The 25,290-nt window shown below is 39.2% G+C and overlaps 1 protein-coding gene across 3 annotated transcripts in view; it reads left to right on the top strand.

The window, feature by feature from the left end:
• The window catches only part of lilli (AF4/FMR2 family member lilliputian), a 357,328-nt gene that overhangs the window by 69,018 nt on the left and 263,020 nt on the right, over positions 1 to 25,290 (top strand). For 2 of the 3 annotated variants that reach the window (XM_083123636.1, XM_083123634.1), the window contains exon 1: positions 4,257 to 5,362. The exons of the other annotated variant lie outside the window; for it this stretch is intronic. In XM_083123636.1, the coding sequence (XP_082979762.1) occupies positions 5,304 to 5,362 (59 nt within the window). In that variant the 5' untranslated portion in view covers positions 4,257 to 5,303. Of the gene's footprint in view, positions 1 to 4,256; positions 5,363 to 25,290 lie in introns of those variants that run through there. 3 annotated transcript variants of the gene reach the window in all.

Here is a 25,290-nt window from a genome sequence, read left to right as displayed (position 1 = left end):
AGTTATATGATCGAATGAACGAACATCTTCAGAATTCAAAAGTAAAAGGCCTTGTTTTTGCAAGAACTTTGTTGCAAATGCAGAAAAACATTAATCCGAAAGTATTTTGCAACTTCACATGGGGAAGTGAGTAGCAGATGGAATTAGCGGAAAAGCCAAATCACTTATTCGTACTCATGTAATGAGCAAAAGTAAATCTGCACCAATTGTACAGACTACTTCAGATTTTTCAAAAGTTATTAGAAATCTGATGCCCAAAACTAAAGTTATTTTGATAAATGAAGAAGCATTTCACGAGAGAGAAGTTAGGATAGTGCTCAGCCAATTGCAGGCACCAAATCTATACATACCATCAATGCTGTTCAAGGTAGATATTTATATACCCCTGAGAACGCTCCAGCTCATGAATTAGAAATTCATGTGAATGCGAGTGCAGGCTACAGCACTGGGGACTGGGACATAGTAGGATATGACGATGAACACTATCGCGATGCAGTTGCGAGAAATGTTGCTGATGATTATGAGATATCCGTAATGGTGAAGGCTGGTGATACCAACCATTTGGCCGACCCCTGTAGCGAAGTGGTTAGCACATCATGCTACAGATCCAGGGGTTCCGGGTTCCAATCCTATCTTGGGCATGGGTGTTTGTGAGTGTCAATTCATCAATTTCATGATATCATCCCTGATCCCAATCTTCGCAATTAGCCAAAAGTGGCAGAAGAACGAAGCAAAATAAACCAAACCAAATCAAATTATACCAAACCAACCACTGGAAGTGGCCTTTGAGCCTAGGAAGTTATTGTACCCAACCAGGCAAAAAAAGGCCTCCTCTCATAGTTATTCCAGTGGACAGTTCAAGTTTCAAGATGTTATGCTTTGAAGTGTGATGCACGGGACACAAAAACTATTTGCAGTGGTGTCTCAGTGGCTTCAATTAAATTGTAATAATTGCATTTCCAGTACTTTATGCTGTGTATTGAATTTTTTTTTAGTTTCGAAATGTTTTTCTACAAAAAAATTCTTTCTCCACAAGAAAAAAATAATATTTTGCGCGATGCACGGGACATGGCCGTGGAGTACTTTAAAAATGCCAGTTTTGCAGTGTATTAAAAGACTAATTCGTTTATTTCCATATTCAATATGCAGCTAAGTAACCCTTTATTTGATAAATTAAAATAATTCAAATTTGTTAATTATATATCTATAAAAATGTATCCGTACCTGAGGTAAAGTTTCAGTTTTTTTCACTTGCAAAATGACCTTCAAATTTACAGATGTTTATCTTTAATATTTTCCAGTTATTTACTTGGTTTTTGTTTTTCATGATGGTTTGGATTGTACTCTACCTAAATATTATGAATAAAAAATTAATATTGAAACTTCGTTATTTGATATTCTGGTTTCACTTTTCACAGAATTGCCCATTAGATAATTTATTTTCTAAAATTTTGATTTTGTCCTAGCAAGGTAATACTATTTGAAATATAAAGTAATCTTGTTTTCTGGAAAACATCAGTTCTTAAGGCAGCAACCTAGCTCAAACAGCCTCTTATCAGTCATCGACGCAAGTCAATGTTCTTCCCTTGTTTCAACCAATCAGTTCTTTTGTTATGTGAAAAGTTGTTCAACTGATTAAAACAGGTGTAGTTGTACTCATTTTTTAATGGGATTTCCATATGTCCCAATGCGCTTCGTTTCGTGAATCAAGTCACATACACACAGCGTGATGTAGTGCATATTGAGTACACTTTATTTCAAATAAATTAAATACTGACAGAAGTGTGTGTGTTTGGGTGTATCGTGACCTTCCATACAATTACCTTTTAGGAGTTTTTTGTTATTTCGTTTTCTGATAATGTTTAGGTTATTAAGTGTAGTAGAAGATGAATGACACTTGTATCACTTGTATTTTTCATTTTTTAAAGAGATACTTACGATATATAGTTTTCTTCTTGAGACTAATTATTATTTGGGATTTTTTAACATAAAGTAAGTTGAGGTCGAAAGTAAAAGTATAAGTTATAATGTTCAGGAAAATGTAACGTATTAATGCTGTACTTATTTTCTTATTGAAAAATCTATTCTGCAAACGAATAGTAATTAATTATTGCCTTGATGATCATTAACAAAAAATAAGACTTGTGAGGCGTCTTGTTAAGTCAAAAAGGTGAAAGTGAGCGAGAAATGTTAACATGAGTCATGAATGGGGTATATGGGCAAGGTAACATTTTTTCCTGGTTTGTGCTCGCTTCGGATCCGCATGCTGAAAATGCTCAGTGCGTGGCCTCGTCTTAAGGCAGGCTGATTTCTTGAGGCTGATTGAGGTCAGGAGGAGCCGAGAGTGGTCAGGTCGAAACTGTGCAACTCCGGCAACCAATAAGTATCTGCAAGTATGCAAGAGAATAAATGGAATATCATGAATTACATTTTACATAATTAAAAAATATCTCTCGGGCACAGGTTCACCTTATCGATATCTAATCCAAGATTAGGGCGATATGTTTATCTAATCAGGAGATGTTGGCAAGTTTCCACGATTGTGTTGGCTTCCATAACTTCAAAATACGTGTCTTATATTTGTTATCTACTGTGGGTGTGAGAACTGTCCCATGTTGATTTAGATATCAGATACCGAACGTATGACAATTTGCAGAAGTTTATCCAGTTTTCTCGAAATAGGGCTAATCAAGGAATCCGGGTTCGATCCCCGTTGGAGCTACATTGCCCAGTGTTTTGGACCCCACTTTAAATTGTACGTTCATGCTGATTCACCTGTCTAAACATACAGTGAATGAAGGATTAATTGATGATGGGACGAAAACGATGATGCACCTATTCCTTAACGAAGGTTCGAACCTGGTTTTCAATTAGAAAAGGTTTAAACTCGAATTTCATTGTGTATTGTCACCACTTCGATGGCTGAGCATGTTGAGTAGCAACCTTGACGACCTCACAACCGAAGGTCCCGGGTTCTGAGTCCCGGTCTGGGCAGTGAGTGTCTGATCATCCTCGTCGTCGCGACTATCTCTAATTATAAGACTAATGCGTCCCCATTAACTCAGATTTTGGCAACACAGCCTCACACTTCAGTGTCAATATTGATTGGTGTTGCGAGGCCAAAGGTCCCTGGTTGAAATCCAGAATAATGCATTTTTTGTGTGTCCTCTATTCGAATTCGTGAATTCCGCTTACAAGTCCGACACTTTAACCACTCATTCAGACTCGGTTTGAACTCTCGACAATAATAAAAGTTCATCGTTAACTATTGAATAATGCCGCTATTTCCATTAAAATGTACAGTTATAGAATAATGTCTAGCCTTATTTTACATGGCAAAGTTGAAGCTCCGCAGAGACATCTCGCCTTCGCCGTGGCGAAATGGTTAGCTCAGCACACGTGTTCTTTGTGAGAGTCCCTTCATCAATTTCATCATATCATCACTCATCCTCATCTTTGCGATTAGCCAAAAGTGGCAAAAAAGACAAGTAAAATAAACCAAATCGATCATTCAACCACATACATAGTATTATTATAACAGATATATTCATATGTAAATGTATTATATTCATATTACACATACTGCCTTACGCATACATACATTTAAAGGCCTCCCGATGACGTAGTGGTAATGTCGTCGCCACGTAATCAAGGGGTCCCGGGTTCGATACCCGGTGGAGGCACGTTGCACAGTGGTTCGGATCCCACTTCACTGTAGGTCCAGTTCCGATTAGCCTATAAAGTGGACTGAAAATAATCCAATTCAACATGCATTTAAAACATAATATTATAGAAGAAAGGAAGTATACAAATGTAACTTAATTGTTGTTTCAGTTGAATATCTAGACCCTTAATTATGCACCATGGGAAGCCTCAGCAGGAAAGATAAGGGAATCACTCATATTGTATACTGAAATTGATGGCGGAGTTAAGCTTTCTATTACACTCTGGCAACTGATTTCGGAGACATGTTACATTTCTACTAACCACTAAAACACGGAAACAACACAGTAAATAGCCACTGAAATGTAATGGGCATGTCGAAATTCTTGACGTTTTCAAGACGGCGCCCCGTCAACAGAAATTGCGGAAAGCGAGGGTGCAACTCGATACCCCTCGATAACTGCTGCTCCCCTTCGTGCAACCCCTTTTCCGAGCGGCGAGGGGTACCCGATAGACCTTCGCGGTCGAGAGCGGAAGCCGGTTGGCTCTGGCAGTCAGCTGATTCGCTGTTACGGGTGGATCGTCGAGGAAATCAGATGCGAGAAGCTGCGACTCTGGGGCAGTACCGTTGTTGCCCGAAGGTCTACAAGGGGGAAGGAAAACCTGTTGATCAGCGTGCGTGAGGGACATGTGGCTCCGTTCCCGTCTTCGCAAAGCGATCGTCAGAAAGTGTAATATGGACCAGCGTTGAGCGTTGGGAATTTTCCACACAGAATCGAATGTTTACGTGGCCGTTCCGTTTTTATCAGCTGTAGAAGCGACACAGACATTTAGCATTGAAGCTTTTTGATAACACGGATAGTTACTACCGGTTTCATGCTTGCGAGTGACAAGGCGTTACTGTGCTTTGATAAACAAGAAGCGTCGACGGTCTCTTGGATGTTTACCTGTTGGAAGAGGAGGCTGAAGTTATGACACTGTTGCAAACCTAACAATGTTTCATTGTTGGACACGGTCGCATGTGCGTGCGTCGAGAGATGCCGTTCCTTCGTTGCAACCACAACCGTGGAGTGAAACTAGGTGAACCAGTCTCTTGTTGGCGCTATCAAGGACACTGTGAAACCTGGCTGAGGAGCGGTCGCCATTGTGGCACGAGAAAACCACACTCGTTGCAGGCGCGCTGACAGTTACGTAGACATCTGTGACGTTGTTTCTTATCTATCGTTTGTGACATTAGTGTTGTATTTTTTTATTGCCTATTTCGTGTGTGTGCGTGTGTCGGTCCCCGGTTCACATTTTAGAGGACAACATATGTTACGGTGCGCGGCCCGTACCTCCGGCATGCAACTCGGTTGCGTGCTTTGGCTGCGATGCCGATTTAACACCAGTGCATCGGTGTTGCTAGTGTTTGTTTCTTGATCTGTGGTCAGTGTGTTACATACATGCTGCAGGTGTGGAGGAAGGAAAGGTCATGCATTGGCCGGAGCTGTGTTTCCGGCCCCGTCGTAAGGGAGCATGCAGCCCCCCTGATAACAACAGTGGTGTTTTAAGTGATTTGTGTTGTGTGTGTGGTGATACTGAATGTGTAACGTAACTTGTGTGTCCTCCAGGATTCGTTGGTTTATCATCATTTGGTCAAGATGATGGGAGGTTACTACGATGACGGCCCGAACCCCCTTCTCAAAGGAACAATGACCAGGTAGGCCTAAATATCCTTTTCTTTCTTGAACCGGAAGTGTTTTTTTTATATTAAACATATTGATTTAATACACAGACAAATCCACCACAACGATATCCATTTCTTTACTTCTGCCAGCCTAGGTATGTATGTAGGTCTTGGTAGGAATTTGAAAGTTGTAGACAGAATAATTCCGTAGTGAAAGCGCTTTCTCGCGAACATAAATGCTGCCATTCACTTTCAAAAATTTGATGGCTATTGCTTGTATATTACATATTTAAAGTATGTGCTTATCAAAATTTTCGGCTTTTATTAAAGGACAGTCCGACGAAACCAACAAAGAATATGTGGTATCGAGTAACAAACGTCTAAGTACTTGTAAACGTAAACTGCCACTAGCTTTCACCGCGGAATAATTTAAGCGATTTCTAAATATTGTCTTGAGCAAGCCTGTCTGCTCTCTCTGAAATAGCGGCACAGGAATTAAGGAAAGGAAATATTGCGTTTGAAAAGATTCCATAGCTAACGAGTCACCTCCCCCATCTACCGTAGCCTAAACGAATGAATAATGTAAATGCATCGGTTTCGCGTAGGCTGTGTGAATGTTTTCGCTGTTGCACACCGAGAACAGGAAGTGGCGAACAGCTGTCTTGGTCGTAGTTGGGTGGCATTTCGTGATTTCGTGGCAGGGGAGGTTTTGTCTTCTTACCTACACGAGGGAAGGAAGGCGGTTATGCCCATAACGACCTTTCTACCTTGCCGATGTACGCAAGTAGAATATAGGGCAAGTGTAGGTAATCCTTCCTAAACACTGCTAATGAATGTGGAAAATAAACCCCGTGATCATTGAGGGTGTGGGGATGTTTTGTGCTTGGGTGTAGTGGTAACTGTCGCCTTGTAATCAGGGGAGGCACATAAGTGATTCGGATGCAATTTTAAACTGTAGGTCCAGTCTCTCTCTAACCTGTCTGAGAATTAAAGTAGAGTAAAAGCATTTTCGTTCTTTTTGCGTAACGTGCCTTCTATTATACGTCGTGTCTTTTCCACTTTTAGCTGATCGCGACAATGAAGATGAGTGGTGCATTGATGAAGTTGATGCAAGAACATTTGCAAGACACCCATGCCCGGGTCACTCGAACCCACCCAGCGAACCGGCAGTACTCAGCCGTCATTGTGCATAAAACACTTCAAAAGATGGATTTTTTTTACTTTAAACATTTTAATTCATGTCATCCTGCAGTCACAGTGTAACGGCCATATTGAAGCCAATTGGGTCATAATTACGGCGCAGAAATGACCAGGACTGTATACTTAATAGCACTCTTGACCAAGTTCTATACTAAGATTTTAGCTTTACGTGCATACTTTTGGCGTAATTTTTGGTGGAGCAATATTTTTTACGAAAGTATTTTTACAATGTTATGTTATTCCTCCGTAATTGTACAGTTTGCTTATGTGGTAGGCAACCCTTGTGCAGTATTGCCTTGCATTTGCAGCCATGAATAGCACTGAAAAGAGTAACTTATTCCCACTCTGTATGCATATTTTGCCATTTTAAAGTTCATTATGCAATCCGTTTTGCCATTTTTACTAAGCATGAATCGGCCCAATGCTGTAGTAAAAAAATCCCTTTTTTTTAATACACTCCTCACAAAAAGTTTGGAATATTGTAATGTTAAGACAATAGGTGATAGACACGACCTTGGAATGCAACAACACATGGTATCTGTCTGGTGGACGTTCTCGTATTTTCACCAACATATGCCACCGTGCCTATCACCTATTGCCTAATATAATAATATTCCAAACTTGTTGTGCCTAATGTAACAATATTCCAAACTTTTTGTGAGGAGTGTATATAAATATAATAAACAAAATTTTCCACTGACTTGGAATATTTGCAATCACTTAATATGCTACAAGATGTGTTTTGTATTGGAAGGAAATACTTTAAGAAACAAGTTTCCCTTGCATCTGGAACCAGTGTTTTCACGTTTCCACTCTAAAAACAGCCTGGAAATATATTCCATAATGCCTGGAAAAGTCGGGGAATTTGTTTCGGCGACACGAGTAGGAACCCAGGGTGTTGCTTGTTTTTCTTTGATTGTTGCTACCATACATTTTCTGAGTCAGCTACTGGAAAGCATTTGGAGTGCAATTATGAATAGGAAAATGGAGTGAAATAATTATATGCATTTTCTTCGGGAAAATTAAAGCTCGAGAGGGTGTTCTGACCACCTTCAATTCATTCAGTCCACCCGTGTCATCAGATGTTATAAAATGAAATATTAATTTTTAGTATAATAGGGACAACATTTGAAGTGTTCCTATTTTATGTGATATGGCCATCCAAAATTATTTGGCAAATAGTGCAAGCCTGTGTTATCTGTTGAGGAAAGATGTGTGGGTAGTGCACCGAAACGTCGAGCAAATTAGGAAATTTAGCCACTAAAAGTATGGTTCTATTATTTCCAGTAAAGGGTATTCCAATAGAACGGGCCTTTTTGTTTCCTGCGGGAAATCCACCCTAATGCTGTTGGGAACACTTAATGGACTGTTACTTGCTTAACAAAAGACGCCATTTCCGAAACTTGGATAGGTCGGGATTTCAACATGGAATTCCGGTTACGGCATTAAACAAAGAAGTGATTGTGCGGCCACTGTTAAATCACCTGATCAAATTGTTTCCGATTACTTCTTTGTGGAGCACTTTAAAAAAAAAAAAAGTATTTGCAAGTCGGCCACAGAGTTTTGAGGAGATAAAAAATAACATCGTATCGTTAGAACATGTCGTGTGGTTGGTCCCCTTCTCAGGCTGTTTGAGTGTGGACGTCTTCGTGTTAGGTCAGACACAATATGGATTGTTGTTTTGTAAGATTGAAATTTTTGTCCCATTAAAACGGGTATCTCCTTTGTTGCATTTAAAAACACCAAGTGCATTGAAACACACTTTACAAGGTACACATACTCTGTGAACCCAAAGTTACCCTATCTTCACCGACGAGGCTGTATCAACAAGTTAATGGACATGTATATAGCTCTTTAAGATCCCATTGCCCTGTTCAAGTGACATTATCGTGGTGTTTTTGAGCGCTGGCGTAGATCAGGCCGTAGGGTCACTGTAAGGTAAACAACAGGTGAGAATGGCTCTTTGCAAGAGTGTATAAACTTTTAGCTTTATATTGTACCTTCGGTAATTAATCGGTTCACTTGTGCCTGCTTTTAACAACGCAAACATAGCCTAATCGCGACCGTATTTTGGGATTTATGTGAGATCCGAACCACAGACGCGGAAAATGGTCTGTAATGTCAGTAAAAGTGATTCATCTTGGTGTATTTTGGTCAGTGAAGTTAGTATTGTTTGTGACTGCAGTGTATAATTTTTTTTAGTTCTTTTTGCGGATACTTCTAAGTAAGAAGACATTTTTCATTTCGGTTCAAGATGAGAATTGTCCGAACCTAACAATAAATATTATTGTCCTGACAAAGCAGGGAAGCGTTTCTTGAGAATTCGTTTTCCATAATTGCTGAAATTATTAAATATTATGGTTTGAAGGCCACGTTTTCTCATCTGTTTCTTACTATGTAATTCACTACATTATGTTAATAAGAATATTAACTTTGTGCCCGCTAAAAGTATACCTTTATTGCTGTGAAGATGTTAGAAAATATTTTAGAATGAAATCCCAGTTTCACTTTTAAGGGAGCAATGAAATGGTTAGTATGGCCATTTGTTTACATTTTGGTCAATTAAGACTTTATTTTGACCGTTCGACTAGTTTCTTCCACCCATGCTGCAACTGAAATGCCTCGATAGGCATTTTCTACCCGATCAGTGTCTTGTGGATTTGCTCATTTAATGTGCAACGTTGAAATAAGCTTGTCAGCAAAAAATTCTCAAGTGACAATGTTCCGACGAGTTATGTAAATTCCTACATAAGAGTGATTTGCTTTATGATTGCGTATGTCCTGCATATGCCTACCAACCTGTTACACAGTAAATTAAGTAATGTATGTCTGCAACGTGCAACATTTTTTTGGTATGATGTAATTGCACATTTCATTACTTAATTCACGTTGATGTGTGTATTGTATCGCTGTGTTAAAAATACACAAATGACCTCAAAATTGCTTCTTTAAATATTGTTCAGATCAGTGACGTGCCCAAGGGGTGTTGGTGATGGTCATAACCCGCTCCCTTTTGGCTCATTTTTCCTAAAGAACGTCAAAGGCAGAAAAGATGCAAAATTAGGGCTGACTACTAAAAAAAAAAGTATATGTACCCCACACCCTTTCGAAAATTCTGGGCACGCCACTTGTTCAGATGCTTCTTTTTTTTTTAGATAGAAATCTAGTTAGCATGCTTAAAAACTTTCCTCCGTGTTTTTGTTTACACTTTTGTTTTAAATTTTACTTAAATCTCATTTTTCTCGCGAAGGATTGATATGTCTGATACAAATGATAGTTCTTCGTTCTTTGAATGGTAGGTTAATAGAAGAAAAGACATTTCCTTGGCATTTGTTTTAATATTTTGAGCTTTTTTTTTAAAAAAAAATACCCCATTACTCTATGTGCTGGAAGGAACACGTTATTTCTTGTATTAATCTTGTCTAATTTATCAAGGACATACCTGACAAACTTCATTGTTGACGCGCTCACCATCGCATTGAGTTGGCCTCCGTGGCGGAGTGGTCAACGTAACACTTTACGAAGCCAGACATCTCATATTTGAACCCTGTTCAAGGCATGGGTGTTTCATTTTTTTGTCCTAAAGTTAGGAGTGGTTGAAGAAAAAACCTGCTTTTGGGGGGAGGGGGATTGGAACCTGAATCATTATGCAATATGTCTCCACTGAGGATCAAACCTGGTACAGCTTGATTACAAGATAACATTGTTACCACCAATATGTCATTGGCTAGGCTCATACAGAAACTCAGGTACGGCAAAAGTTAGCTGAAAAAAAACGTCCTTTTTTGCCACTCTAGTTCGTCCAATCATCCTTGTCATCATTCATCCACATCGTCGTAATTAACGCAAGAGATAGAAAAGCGACGGAAAAGATATAGAAAGACCTCTCACCGCTGTCATTTCCATTTGTAGATCGGACTCCGCTACTGCTGGTAGCTCCTCAATGATCTTCCCAGTGCTGGGTTAATATTGTAATTGTTGGCTCCCATCGAGGGTCAACCCGAACCCGATTGTTCTGAAGGCAAGAGTTCTAACCCAATCTGCTATTCGTGAGTCTGCGATACTTATTACTCATCTTCAAATACGAGCGAAGCATGTTGAGAAAATGCAGGTGCGAGGAGAAGTGTTGTTATACTATATAAGTAAATTGAGATTATGCCATTAGAATAATAGGCACAATGTGTACTGTTTAAGGTAGGCATATTTATTAAAAATAAGTTTTGTGACTACAACTTACAGTTGAACGATTTCTAATTTTTGACAGTTTTAACGTGTTCAGTACAACAATGATTGATCGCTCTTCACAAAACTAACATCAAATACTGTAAATCCTTATTTTCTCAAAAAGGAAGGTTATTTTATTTCCTGATTGGGAACGATAGGACCGATGTTATTTCCAACTTCCCTTAGCATAAGAGTGCGGCCAAATTTCAAGGACATGCTCGTCTGATTGGCTGTACCATACAGCTGCCGGACGTGTAGTAAACACGCTCTTGTAAAGGTTAATCACGCCGCGTACCTCCTCCATGCATTAATTCTTTGACAGCTGGAAGGGCGGCACAGGTATTGAAGCCAGGGAGGAAAATTGAGGGGGTGGATGTGGATTTTCTCATTCAGCACAAACATTTATGTTGATGATTTTTAGTTTCATTTCAATAAGAACCTTTTCCCCAGGCAGGAACGTACGAAGAATGGATCGAGTTGTGCTAATTCAATGCTTTTAATGAAGGCTCGAATTTTTATGTAGCCAAAACTTATGTACATTAACATGTAGAAAGAAATCACGGACATATGTAAATATATTAAGACGTAACGATATTTTTTCGTGGTCTTCGGTCATTTCCTTCATTTCTGTATAGTTTTTTTTTGGAGTTCGACCGGATTTCCTAGAATTAGTATGGATTATTATTATTATTATTGGAGAAACTTCGCAGGGGCGAAGAACAAAGTGCTCACACATGCTGCCTTGATTTTTTTATAAAGTAGTTTTCGTGGCTTAAAAGAAGATTAAGTGAAAATAAGGTAACAGGTCTGCCACATTCACATAAAATTGAGAAAGTTTTAATGTTTGTTCCTATGGAAGCTGCATTTGATGCAAATACTGTATGTGTACTCTGAACGGACAATATGTAATACACATCAAAATATGTAACATGAAATTCATCGTAATTCGATTACATTTAACATTTTTGCTCGGCTACACAGAAAGGAGAAATTTCATTGTATAAAAACTCTGGCACTACTTGTAAGTGATGCCAAGTATAAGAAAACTACAAATAGGTTTTTTTGTCGTGTTCCAGATGGTCGAAGTGCAGTCTGGTGGGGTATTGAAGCCGTTCCATGAGTTTGATTTATGTTGTAAATGTGAAAATGTTATGCAAGAAATAGTTTGATGCTGGATTTGTCTGTGGAATGCGAAGTAGCAGAAAGGAAGGTGAATATTGTTTTCTAGTTCGACTTTGTTGATATGAATGATCATGAAAGCAGGGAGTTAGTTACGACATTCTTCTGGACAGTTTCCATTGTTTGAAGTCCTGTCTGGGGTGATTTCAGAGCTTGACCGTAATTTCTGTTGAAAGCACTATCCAGGTATTCGTGTGAAATTGTTCGTTAACGTTTCTAGCAAGATTTAGTTTCCTGGATGCTCCAGGTTTTACTCCTCGTGAGGGCACAGTCTAGCAGCCCGGTCCAGACCCAATAAGCCTGACTTTGCTTAAAGTGGTCTTCACAATTTTGTTGTTGTTGAGTGTTCGACTCTCGTTTATGTCATCATCCTGCCATCATTTTTCCTTCCAAAATGATCGCAGTGGAATTTGAGTGCAGTACATGGCACGCTTAGTACACTCGATCATTAGGTTAAAACACAAAACTGGCCATGCTGTTCCAGAAACCAGTCAAGAGAACAACGTGTATTTGTATCATATTGTGTATATTTGTGGCTGTATACTCGGTAAGTGCGCGCACACTGATAAATGTGAAATTACACTTGATTATTGTTTTGGTACAGAAATTTCATTGCATGTATTCACTTGCTACAAAACCTTTTATTAATCATTCAGGAGATTATACTACTGCGAGCAACTTTTAAACCTTAGAGCAGTTGGTAAAGCAAGAAATGATATAAATAAACATTCCACCAATTAAAACAGATAACGAGATCATAAGTAAAACATTTTAGACTATTAAAAACAAATTAACAAGCAACATGCATATGAAATGATTAGGTGAGGACGCAAGACCTGAAAATTTTCCTAACTCGAACATACATTTTTATTTAAATTGGGGTCTGGAACTGTTGCGATTATCTCGAATACAAACTTTCGTAATAATATTAAGTGTATGTGTATTGATTTATTGATAAAGGAAACAATACTATTTTCTCACCATAGTGTTATTCGTCGATGTACTCCATTCATGGAATAACTGGGCATCACGCGAGAATCAACCCATTAAATGCTTCAACCTTTAAACCACTATATTTCAGAAGTTCAACCCTTCCATTAGCGGTCGTGCACGTGTGAAAGTAAGGCTACACTCGATCCCGATCTTGACAGCATAGTATGATGTGATCAACACCATGCCTTGACCTCCTTTACCCTGTCGCCAAGGTGCCACAGGTATTCACTTGAGTGAAGGTTGAATTCGTTCCAGAACCTTTGATTGGATTAACAAGCTGCTGGAAAAAGAAACATCCAAATCACCCTTTTTCGAAGGATTGGAACCCGGTTGAATGCTTTCGCTTGGTTCCACCGTTATTGCCGCCAGAATTATATATCTGCGATAACTGATATGCTTATATTGTTATTTATATGGAAAGCACACTTTAGATAAGTACCTATGGCGATGTTATTTATCCGTTACGTCATCACATAAAAAGTACAAGTCGAATGAGAGAAATTTGAAAATTCGTGATACCTTCAGTTCCTTCAGGGGGCAGTTCCTCGCAAATTTAATAGGAGAGGGCTCGAGTGACACCTTGCTAGAAATGTGTGTAATTTCAAGTAGACTTTATAGGAAACACTTTTTTGTGTGTCATGGGCTACTGTGTTCAAATGGGCGCCAAACAGGTACTTTTCTGTTGAAATTAGGTTAGGGATAGAAAAAATTGACCCAGAAGGGTGACATACTTGTGAACGTTACACACTGTGTATGTTTAATCACAAAAATTCAAATAAGCGAGCCTCTGTTGTAGTGTATTTTGCCTATGTGCTACGAAGACGTGGGTCGTAGGTTCGAATCCTGGTAGAGTTTGCTCATCTATTTCATAAGTTTACCTGTAATCCTCATTGGCACGATTTACCTAGATATGTAAAAAAAGAAGGCAAAAATGGATAAAGTAAAGATGGGACCAGGGAATTTTTCGTGAAGTGCGAGGAATATCACATATGCGACATTGTAAGATAGCTGTTGGGATAAAGTTGTGTTATCGAAGGCATCTGCGTAGTAGGCCTGCATATGTGATAAATGGTACACTGACCCATAATATTCACTTGACTCAACTCTTGCCACGTGAACTTTTGGTGGAGCAGAGGTCATCAAAATACAACCTTGCACTTAAAATAATGTGCCAAAGGTGACGCTGCAAAGCCAAAGATCTCTCCTCACCAAGATGATCGGTGATGTCAACTCATATGACACTCATTGGAGGTTCAGATCGCACTTTAAGCTGTATGTCCAGTCCCGATTAGCCTTTCTGTGCATTAACTGGATTTGAATACAAACTCAACTCAAACGACACGTAGACTTCAGTCATTACAGGGTGGGAATCGTAGTCCACCCAACTAACATGTATTTATCGTGTCAAGATAGTTTCTCTGTGGTTGTTTGCGTCACTTTTCCACCTCTCTAGGTTGATCGCTACGACGAGCATGAGTAGTTAGATGTGATCGTGAGGAGGAAGGAACATCTGTGCTCAGACTGAGACTCGACCCTCAGAACTTTTAGAAAGAAGAAAGCGAAACGTAAAATTTGAAGATGTAGAGGAAATGATATGTAAACGCGGCACTATTTTATAATTTTCTCTTGGCTTTATTACCGATAAGCTTTATTTACTTATTTATATTTGAAGTACTCGAACTTTTTGAACTAGTGCACAATGGCTGCTGAGGAAGGGGAAGTAGTAAATAGAGGAAGTCATACACACATGCACCTACCAACACACACGCGCAAAAAAAGTCAGTTTAACTGATCCTTTTCTGGTGCATACTTTAGCAACGCTGTCATTCGTCCACTACGGCAAGCATTCGAGCAAAATGTTTAACCAAGCTGGAGATATTTTTTGTCTCTTTCTTTGAGTTATTTCATTCTTTGAAATATACAGGATAATTCAATATATATATAATTTTTTTCACGTGTTGTTTATTGTATCATAAGGACTCAATGTGCGCAATTGCAGTGCCTGTCAAACGCGGTTGAGAATATGAGGTGTAATGAGCGAAATTGCGTCGATAATTCGTCGTTTCAGTTCATCTACGAGGGGATGCTGAAAAGTTCGTAACCCGACCAAGTTCCAAACTGTTTAAAGGAAGGTCACATTATGTCTTGCAAGTACATATCCTTATATGTACATATACCAAAAGTCATTGCATAATTGACAGGCTTTCTTCTTTCTTGTTGTTTCAGATTTATTAAGTGACGATGTCTGTTTCTCCATGACAATGCCCCTGCCCATCGAGCAGCAGGAACACAGTAGAAATTGCAAGACCTGGGATTTCAGTGTCCTGATCATCCACCCTATTTCCCCAATCTGGCTCCATATGACTACTTTCTGTTTCCTCAGGTAAAATAAACAAAACAAAAAAAAACCTGCAGGGACGCCATTTTGTCTCAGATCAGGAGGTGATTACTACCACAGAGCATTGGTGCGAGGAGAAAACTTCAGATTTTTTTAAAAGTAGTTTGCAAGAGTTGGAGCACAGGGCCAGAAAGTGCTTTGAGCTTCGAGGGGCATATGTTGAGTAACTCTGAAGTTTCATCATTCCAAGTGCATTCATTCTACGTCGGGCTACGAACTTTTGAGCACCCCCTTGTATATCTTGTGTAATTGTGCGGTAGGGATGGGGTGATGACGACATACCCTTTGTCATTCATATAGATAAAAAAAATGCACAGGCTGTAAGATCCTGAGAATGGAAATAAGAGCTATCAATTGTTACTTTTATATTACAAAAATTAACACATATTTTTAAGTGTGTTACTTTATGAATTAGCCTACACTTCTTAAAATATCAGGTAAACTTAAGGGTTTGGTGCTGTTTTAAGCTGCATGACAATATGCTGTTACGTGTGTTTGGTGAAACCGAAATTTGGTTGTGAAACTAGTAACGAACAGACAAGTTTTCACTGTTAGATATTACTATTATTATTAGATGCGCTTTCAAAATTGACGTTGACTTAGAGGTTTTATAGTTTTGAGTTTTGTTTTACGTCCGCCTTATCACAGAAAGGCTAATCGGGACTGCACCCACAGTTTAAAGTGGGATCCAAACCACTATGTGCCTCCACCGGGTATCTTGATTAGAATGCGACGTTACCACTAAGCTATCGGGGAGGCCGCATGTTAACTTAGAACTTATTAGAATAAACAAATATATTTGACAATAATTTAGCCGATTTCAACTTGGAACAAACTCATGTGTCTGAAGTTGCCAAATCACGTAGATGGGATCATTCCTGTATGTTTATGCAGTTTTTTTTACTTCAAAAATAATTTAATGAAAAAGTAAAGTATCAACAATAAGTGATACATCCGATACTTGAGTATACTTTTGACTTCTTTGCAAAAAGTGCTCCCCTGTGCTTAGCACCACGCCATGAAGGCGTATAGGGTGTGTGGGGGTAACGCCCCATACTTTCTTGATCCGGTCGTGAGTGGGGGTGATGTGATCAGCATCACGCCCCTGACCGCCTTTACCCCCCAGGGTTTCCCCAGGTACCCATGTCATTCGACGCTGGGAGCCACTTCCAACGTTAGAAAAGTTCCCGGATTTGAACCGGCCGGTGATCGAACCCGGGACCTTGAGTAGTCAGACGCGTTACCGACTGAGCCACCGCGGCCACCTTTGCACGAAACCTTAAAAAAATGTCTTCAAGTAATTTGCCTGTTTGTTAGTTGGACTTCTGAAACTTTAGATTGTTCAAGATATGCAGTGCTATAAAATCGAGGCAGGTAGAGTTTCTGCATTGCTGCACGAAAGAACTATAAAAATAAGTGAAGGGGAAAGAGCCGCTTTCTAATCCATATTAATACTGTTAGGGTGCAATGTACCACAAGGAAAACATGCATGTCTTGTTTCTTTACCTATGCAAGTTATACCAACACTTGAGATAATGGCTGTCTTGACATTTGGGACCTAGCACTTAACCTGTTTCTGCTATTTTTGTCGTGAAGCTTCACACATACGATATTTCCGCAAGGATTTTCTAAAAAAAATGTCTTGGTTCTTGGTAAGAAACGTCCTCAACGAGTATAGAAGAATTAGAGGAGCGGGCAAGCGGAAATCGTTTATCCTTGGTGACGCAAATTGAACGCGCAGTCTTGCTTTACTATTCGTGAAGGTAACTTCGAGCTATGCAAGCAGATGACGTGGTTCCTCCCATCGCCAGTTCAACCGATAGTAATGGCCGAATCACACGGAACTGGATTTCCAGTAGGAATGCTCTATAGTTTGTGCTGAACTGGCTACCTGACTGGAAATGAAGTCTGCCAGGCTGGCTGCTAGACTTTGTGGTTTCCGAGTGTTGCTTGCTTTTCTTCGCTGCTCGATGAAAAAAATGTGCGTAGCGTTCACTAATGTTGAGGAATTTATCCAAAGCGATGAGATTTGTACACACGACAAATGTGATTAACCGATAATAAAAATCCTTATTATTACCAGCATATTAAATGTTCGACATTAAACGAAATATTTTTGATGAAAACATCTTGGCGAATCTCGTGTATGAATGTGCATACTCGAGTTCATTGAAAAGCTAGTTGAGTACACCTTGATAATCATATTTTCTTTCGAGCCTATTGTAGCTCTACTTTTCTTTTACTTTTAATTTTTAATAACAGTAGTAGCTATTCTTCTACAACGTTCAAGTCGCTTGTCCATCTTTTTAGCTTATCTGCTCTGCACAACACCTTCTTGTGGGAGAAAAGTTATACCGACAAGTATGGTAACAAAGAAGTATCATGTGAGGCGAATACTAGCAGATGAGCCAGTACCACACAACTAGTCCAAGTCCAACTGGAAAATCCAACAGGAAATGTAGCTTCGTGTGATTCAGGCATAAGTCACAACTTCGTATTAGATTCAATTCAGGCACTGTGAAACGTCTATCTCGTTGATCGAGCTGCTGATTAATGCAGCGGTAGACTTCGAGAGATTTCACACCTAGCCGACACGCTACATGTGTCGCTTGAGGATTTCACCAATGGAAAGCAGGATCCCTCAATTTACTTTTGTTTGCACCCGGTAAAACTGTAACCCCGTTCATTCTATGGAGGCGGAGTAAGCGATGTGATTGGTCCGTACATGTGCGGGTTTCCTTTACGTCAGAGCAGTTGGACGGGACAACCAGTCAGATGAGTATATTGTTGAAAATTTCCCACGCTCAAATAATTCCGATTCTGTTGTAGTGTTAAAAATAAGTCGTCCTATTTAGTTTTTCTCGCAAATGTAGTTTTGCTTTTTTGTAGTTATCATTTTTGTATAATTTTCAGGACGTTTCTGCGAATTTGTATGTAACAGTGAACGCACCAGTTAAAAATGAGTGAGAAGGCAGAGGAGGTAATCAATCACTTTTGATATCTGGAAAATACTATACAAAAATGCATATTTAGCTCAAAAGAACATTCATTTATATATTTTTCTTGTTTGCTGAGGGCGGTAGGGACCTCCTAGCGCCTTCACTGATACCGCTTGTGTTGAATTTAATTTCCAATTCTCGTACTTCACCTCGCCACAAGTATGGGAAAATTTACCCATTATGCTTTAAAATACTTGCCAGTATATTTCAGTCGAGGACCAAGAGGAATGGTCGTAATCGCTCACCATATCAAATCCTTATTTTGTATGATGATGTCATGGTAACGAGATGCGTATTTGTAATATAAGTTGGAAATAACTCACGTAGTTGCACACGCTGCATACTAGAGCGACAGACGACGACACTTTGTGACCCAAATTAAACAAAACTCATTTCTTATTGAAAATTCGAAAATATGTTTGTTTCAATTTCCATCAAAAACTTGTTCAAAGTATTGTGTAAGGGTTGGGAACTATAAACTCATATTTAAACGGTTTAATAAAAGACTAACCTTGGAAAGGGAATATGGTTACCAGTTCTTATTTTAGCGAACGACAGGAGGCGACGTCAACAAGATAAGAACTGAGTTTGTCCTAACGACCTTTCCTATTCTCGTCTAAAAGCAATCTGTACCCTCCCCTTCTTGCGTTGGTCGAAGGATGGATACACATTCTTTTCCTAACACTGATGTGTTGAAATAAATAAGTAGATAACGGCATGTGGAAAGATACCATAAGATGTCCAACAAATAATATTGCCAGTAGCGCGAAGAAGAAAAAATATGTAAAGGAAGATGTATAACTGGATAAAAGCTATCCTTTGTTTAAAATCGAGCTGAGATATATCCATCCAGTGAAAAGTATGTCTGGTACTTTTTTTTTATTTGATTTGCTTTATTTTACTTTGCTTTTTGTGCCATTTTTGGCTAATTTGCGAAGATGAGGATGAGTGATGATATGAAGAAATTTATGAGTGCACACACACAATTATCCATGCCCAGGCCAGGATTCGAACCCGTTACCCTTGGTGTCGTAGCGCGATGTGCTAATCACTCCGCCAAAGGAGCCGGCGTGTGTCTGGTACTGTTCCGGCAGTGCCGGATCTACAAATCTTGCCCCCCCCGCAAAATATTACCAACGGCCCTCCTCTACCTACCTACCTACCTTCACACACGCATTCATATATATTACACATATATATTGTACGTGTGTGTGTAATTCCTGATCTCATGTTAACAAAGTCGCATACAAGGGCCTACAGGGTGATTTAAAAGTTCCTTAACACCCCCTATAAAAAGTAAAGGAGTTAGGCTGGGTACAGTTGGTCATGATAGAACCACTTTAGGCGTATGGCGAAACACATTGGTGTGTTCCAAGCGCCATATTGAATCTAACTCAAAACTATTAAATGGGAATGGTGTGATGTGCATAGCCACCGATTTCTTAAGAGATTGGAAGGGGGGGGGGGGGGCAAAGCTAAGTAAAGCATATATACAGATTTCTTTCTGTTTGCGGGGGGAGGGGCAAAGTTTTTCTTTTTAAGTTGGGACCTAATACACTTGAGATAACCTTTGAAAAATAGTAATTACAATAACTATCTTTGACAACATAACATATACGGTATATCAGGGTGCATCGAACTTTATTAGCTGGACAAACAATTCACTGCACTACTGTGATTGTCATTATACAACATACTTTACATTTAACTTTTGACTGAGAAATTTATTATTATATTCGGTTTACAATACTTATTCCTACAATCCTTTATAGGAGTTTAATATCTTCACACGTATTTACATAAAAAAGGAAGGCCCAAGATAAAATTTCCATCTAGGCGAGGCCAATTTTTTACTTTTCCGAAGGGAAACAAAGGTGCCTATTTTGCAATGGACTGGTTCATTCAAGAGCATGAAGGCTACAGTATTCCCATGCTACATCCTCTATTCTCGCACATATTCATTGATGATATACTATACGTTTTCCTTAATTCATTGTCGGTTTGGAAAAGGAAATACTGAAATAGTAAACGCACAAGCACAAGAAAGACACTCGAACTGAGTGATAGTCCCACATTATTAAGTCTGCCCATTTCAGAGCAGAATCTTGCTTAATTTTCCACCTGCTGTATGCGAAGTTTCTGTGTGCAAAAGTTATGTAATATGTTGGAAGTTATGCATTGAGCCCCTTATAGGGCGATAAAACTAGAAATTGAGGGGCCTGGCGCCTCCTGTTCCTCCCTCCCATTTTCGGCGAGGTGGTGATGTGATATTTATATATGACACTATTTTCTCACACCTGGAAAACGATACATTTGTTACAATCATGCAGTCATAACTTTTTCCTGATTAAAAATACGTTGAAGAAACCTTCACCACATAATTTCTTGTGAAATTGTAGCCTGATTTGATCTAAGGTGGGAATTTTTCCGGCTATGTACCCGCAAAAAGCGGCTCCAGGGGCTACCCAGCCTCAAATCAAATGTCACCTGGTGGGGGGGGGGGGGTAAAGGCGGCCGTAGAGTGGTGCCGATCACATCACCTCCAAGATGTCCGGCATCGAAAATATGTGGGGCCCTACCCCCCATATATCCACATATCCTTCATGGCACGGTGCTATATGCGCAGGGAATTTTAACTTTACCTGTCTATACATATTATATTCGTTTCTGTACTTCTGAGTAACTACGCGAACCCTATACTATGTGAATGGCTGAGGGCCCCCTAAAGGCTTACATGTCCCCCCCCCGCACTGCGGGATTTTGCGGCTTGTAGATCCGGCACTGTGTTCTCGTTTCCTTTCTTACCTGCTACGTTGGCCAAGAGTGGGAACACTATGGACGTTTTCTTTTTAGTTGCCGTGTGAAGGTCATTTAATTGGATTTTTGGTTTTAAGTCCACTTTATACACAGATAGGCTAATCGGGATGGACCTACAGTTTAAAGTAGTATCCGAACCACTATCTGCCTGCATCGGGTATCGAACACGGGACTTCTTGATTACAAGGCAATGACGTTACCGCTGGGCCCCGTGAACCTCATTTCGTCCGAAGATGTTTATATTAATGCCACATATCATTGCCGTCTCTGTGGCCGATCACGTTAGGTGGTCGATTTATCGATCTCGTCACCCAAGCTTCAGGGTTCGAATCCCTTTCTGGGCACGGGTGTTCTTTGCGAGCGTCCCTTCATCAATTTCATCGTATCACTCATCCTCATAGTCGCGTTTAAACAAAGTGGCAGGAAAGCGAAGTAAAATAGCAAGAATGACAAAAATAACTTGCAAGCATGTATAAAGTGGTGTTGGGGGCGGCAACCGGAGGATGGTGCTGATCACAGAATTACCAGTATAGCCGAGATCGAGAATGTGTTGGTCCTTAACCTCCACATCCCTACCTGCTTTGATTCGCCGGTGCAATGCACAGGGCTTTACCTTTTTTCATTGTTGAGGATATCCGAAGCAGTGTTGCCACAATATGAGGACACAATTTCCCTTTCCAAGGGGCAAAATTTCCCTTTTCGGACCAATTTTTCCCTTCACCTAAGCAAATCATATAATAATAATAATAATAATAATATGTATTAGTAGTGGAAGTAGCAGTAGCTGTTATTATTATTATTATTATTTGTGGTGGTAGAAGCAGTAGTAGTAGTATTTCCGTTGCTCCATGTCCGTGTGAATAAAAAATGTTAAATTTTTCAAATACATGTCACTTTCATCACTTCCTGACCAGATGTCCCAGGTTTGGATCCTGGTCAGGAATCCATTTAATCGTTAATCCTCATCGTTACTATTATCCGAAGGTGCAGAAAAACGATGTACTTAACAGAAATATAAATATATACAGGCTATATTCAAGGGAGCAGAAAAATGAAAATGTGAATATGAAATTGGAAATTAACATAAACTGTAATAATGTAGTCAGATTTCTTAAAATTTCCCTGAAATTGTGGTGTTCTTAATCGAATTTCCCTTTTGGCTAAAATTTAGGTCCGAAGTTTCCCTGCTAAAGGGAAATTTCCCTTCATGTGGTAACACTGATCCGAAGTGCAGTAAGGATTAAAATGACGTCACATGTAACAAATTTGATATTTCATATGAAACACACAAGCTAGCAGTGCTGTCATTAACTGCATTGTTTCGTTATTCCATGTGCAATTTAAAGCGCCAGTGGTACCACTAAGGCAAGCATAAAACTCCGAAAACAAACTCCGTGGTGCAAACAAGTTGTTGAGAGCCAAGGTGCCCAGTCACCGCTGTCTTCTGTCTTTCGACATTAGACTCTGATACCGTTACTTTCAAGTAGGTCCACAATTGTCTAAACCGAAATACCGAAAATTTGGAACTCCCAACGAGAATCGAACCCGAGAGCGGTAGTCACGATGAAGCTAATTTCAATGTTTAGGATTTGTTGAAGTTCAGACATATATTTTATAAAATTAAGGGGCGAAGAATTGTTCACAGAAAACTGGCCCTGAAATTAAGGGGAAAAATAAATTGTTCTTGATTTTTTGTCAGATCGCTAGACTGGTACCTTGAATGGGTATGGCTAAGATGAGTAGTTCTTCAGTTCACTGACTTCTATATGTTGCTGTTTTTTGCAATTTTTTTAATGCCGGGCTGAAAGGGATGTTATGACACCCCTGAGCACGCCACTGTATTCGTACACCTCTGAGTTGCCTTCAAATTGAGGTTTTCATGTGCGGGCGCTGTTTGTGAGAAAGTATCCGTCTTCCAACCACTGATTTCCAACCGAGGTGAATCGTGCATGACCTTGAGGCCTACTTGCCGCAGGAACTGTGTGGGAGGGTAGCAGAAGGCTGCCTTGTTTCCTGCATGTGCGTTCGAGAAGTACACGTCCTTTTCGTCACAAAACAGGAAAAGAAGTGGCCGAAGGGTTAGCGTGGCAAATTTCAAACTCAGTCTACATAGGTTCCGATCCTGGACATGCGATTGGCATCCTTGTGTGTGTGATTCGGACCGTCTGTAGGAGGCAATCATTTATATGGCTGGGGTCATATTTATCCTGCTTGTTCTACTATTTCTGTATTTATAAGAGCTAGGAAATACTAATTAAGGTTACTGTTTGAGGAAAGTTCCTACTTTTCAACTCTCTTATTAGAGTTCACGCTGATCTGGAAATCTTTAAGGAGTCAGGGAATTTTGAAAATACACCCAAAAATCTGAAAATTCCGGGAATATCCAGTGTTTTTGTAAATGTAATGATTTGGGAATGAAGATAAATTCGTCTTTTACCTTGGCCGCCCCTCTTGATGGTATATATTTTATATGAAACATTTATGGTTCATTTTTCTTAATTTATTTTGAACAATGTTGAATAAACTTTATTCTTTTTGAATAATGAGTGTAGTTTAGCACTTAACTGGTTTAGTACTATGTTAAAGCTTCACAGAGTAATCTGCAAATTTATTTCGAAATTGCGTGGAAAACCTGGAAGAGCCAAGGATTTTTTTGCCATTTTTTTACTGTACGTAAACTTCAAGGTGTCCTATAAGTCTGGAACCATAGGAGAATAACAAGACAATGTTAGAAACTTATTATTGTACAACACAGTTAAAGAATGCGTTCAAAGTGTTCACCATTGTGAATCATACACAGTTGAATACGTCAGTCAGTGCCATGGTTTACCTGTAACAGAAAATAGGGTACTATGAAAATACCTATGGTTCCAGACTTATGGGACACCCGGTATTATTTAGACATAGACAATCATATGTTTGAGGCTATATTACATTTCTCTTCAAAGTAACTAAGTACCTCAGTTGAACCTGGATAATTATGAAAGATCTCTTATGGTTTTTAGATTAAAATGCTTTGTAAAGGCCCACAAATAGATATTTGAGAAATGGTAAAAAATAATTAACCATCCGATATAACTTGGTCTAAAGGTTACTACTGAAATTTTATCCTATGGAAACATCACGATGTTGTCAGTCCCGATCTCCACAAATATAAATCCAGGTCTGATGTCAAATGTAGGTATTTCAGCATGTTTCTGAATAAGTCCCTAAAAAAGGCAGTTTTCTCTTGATTGTACAGCCAACGGCGAAGATGATGGTAGGCAAATTGTCTGTCGCAATTTTCATTTTGTTTTATTCTACATATTGTGTCGTTTTAAGGAATGTAATTCTGCTCATGTGAAGTAGTAGATGTCCTCTGCTTACTGACGTTTTTATATGATGATCATCACATTGTGGAAAACAGACTAGGAAAATGGTAACTGACAATTCGCCTACTATTTGTTTTGCCGTTGCGTGTACAATCCACTTGATTGGGAGTAATATCCATGTGGACCACCCACACTACCTATCTTGTTATGCACGTTCATTCCACATTTTCGGACTTTCAGTATTGTATGAAGAGTTAGCAGACAAAGTTTCTGTTGTTGAATGGTATTCACAGGGCTGAAATTTATAATAAAGTAGAAGAAAACAATTTGCACGCTACTCTTATCATTTGAATGTTCTCTCGATTTTTTTTATTAGTAGAATAACAATTTAGACATATCTAGAGATACATGTTTTTCAAACCACTCGTGCACATGCATCTCCTTGTTCTGTACAGATGATTTTGACATTGACGTGTGGTCACGTTTTCACGTCATGCGCTTCTCTGTTACGTAATTCAGACATTACTTCAATACGGTACTTGTAGATTATGTTTTTTATTTCAATACAGCGCATTCGTTCACACAATTAATACGGAATCTTTGGTTTCAACTTAAAATATCCTTTGTGTCCGTATTTTTTTTTTTTTTTTTTTGGGTGGGGGAGGTAAAGTATGCAAGGGCAACAGTAAGACATGCGTCAAAGATAAGTTCTTGGAATCAAATTGTCTGATTTGTGGAATCCGAAAGTTGAGATTATGTAATAAACAAGCGATTCATAACCTTACTAAACGGAATCCCTCTTTAAATATCTTAAATAGATAGAATTCTTGCGGATCCCCA

Source organism: Lepisma saccharinum, chromosome 6 (genome assembly GCF_977018435.1).
Source record: "Lepisma saccharinum chromosome 6, izLepSacc3.1, whole genome shotgun sequence".
NCBI classification, from domain to species: Eukaryota; Metazoa; Arthropoda; class Insecta; order Zygentoma; family Lepismatidae; genus Lepisma; species Lepisma saccharinum.
This window is presented reverse-complemented; position numbering and strand designations above follow the sequence as displayed.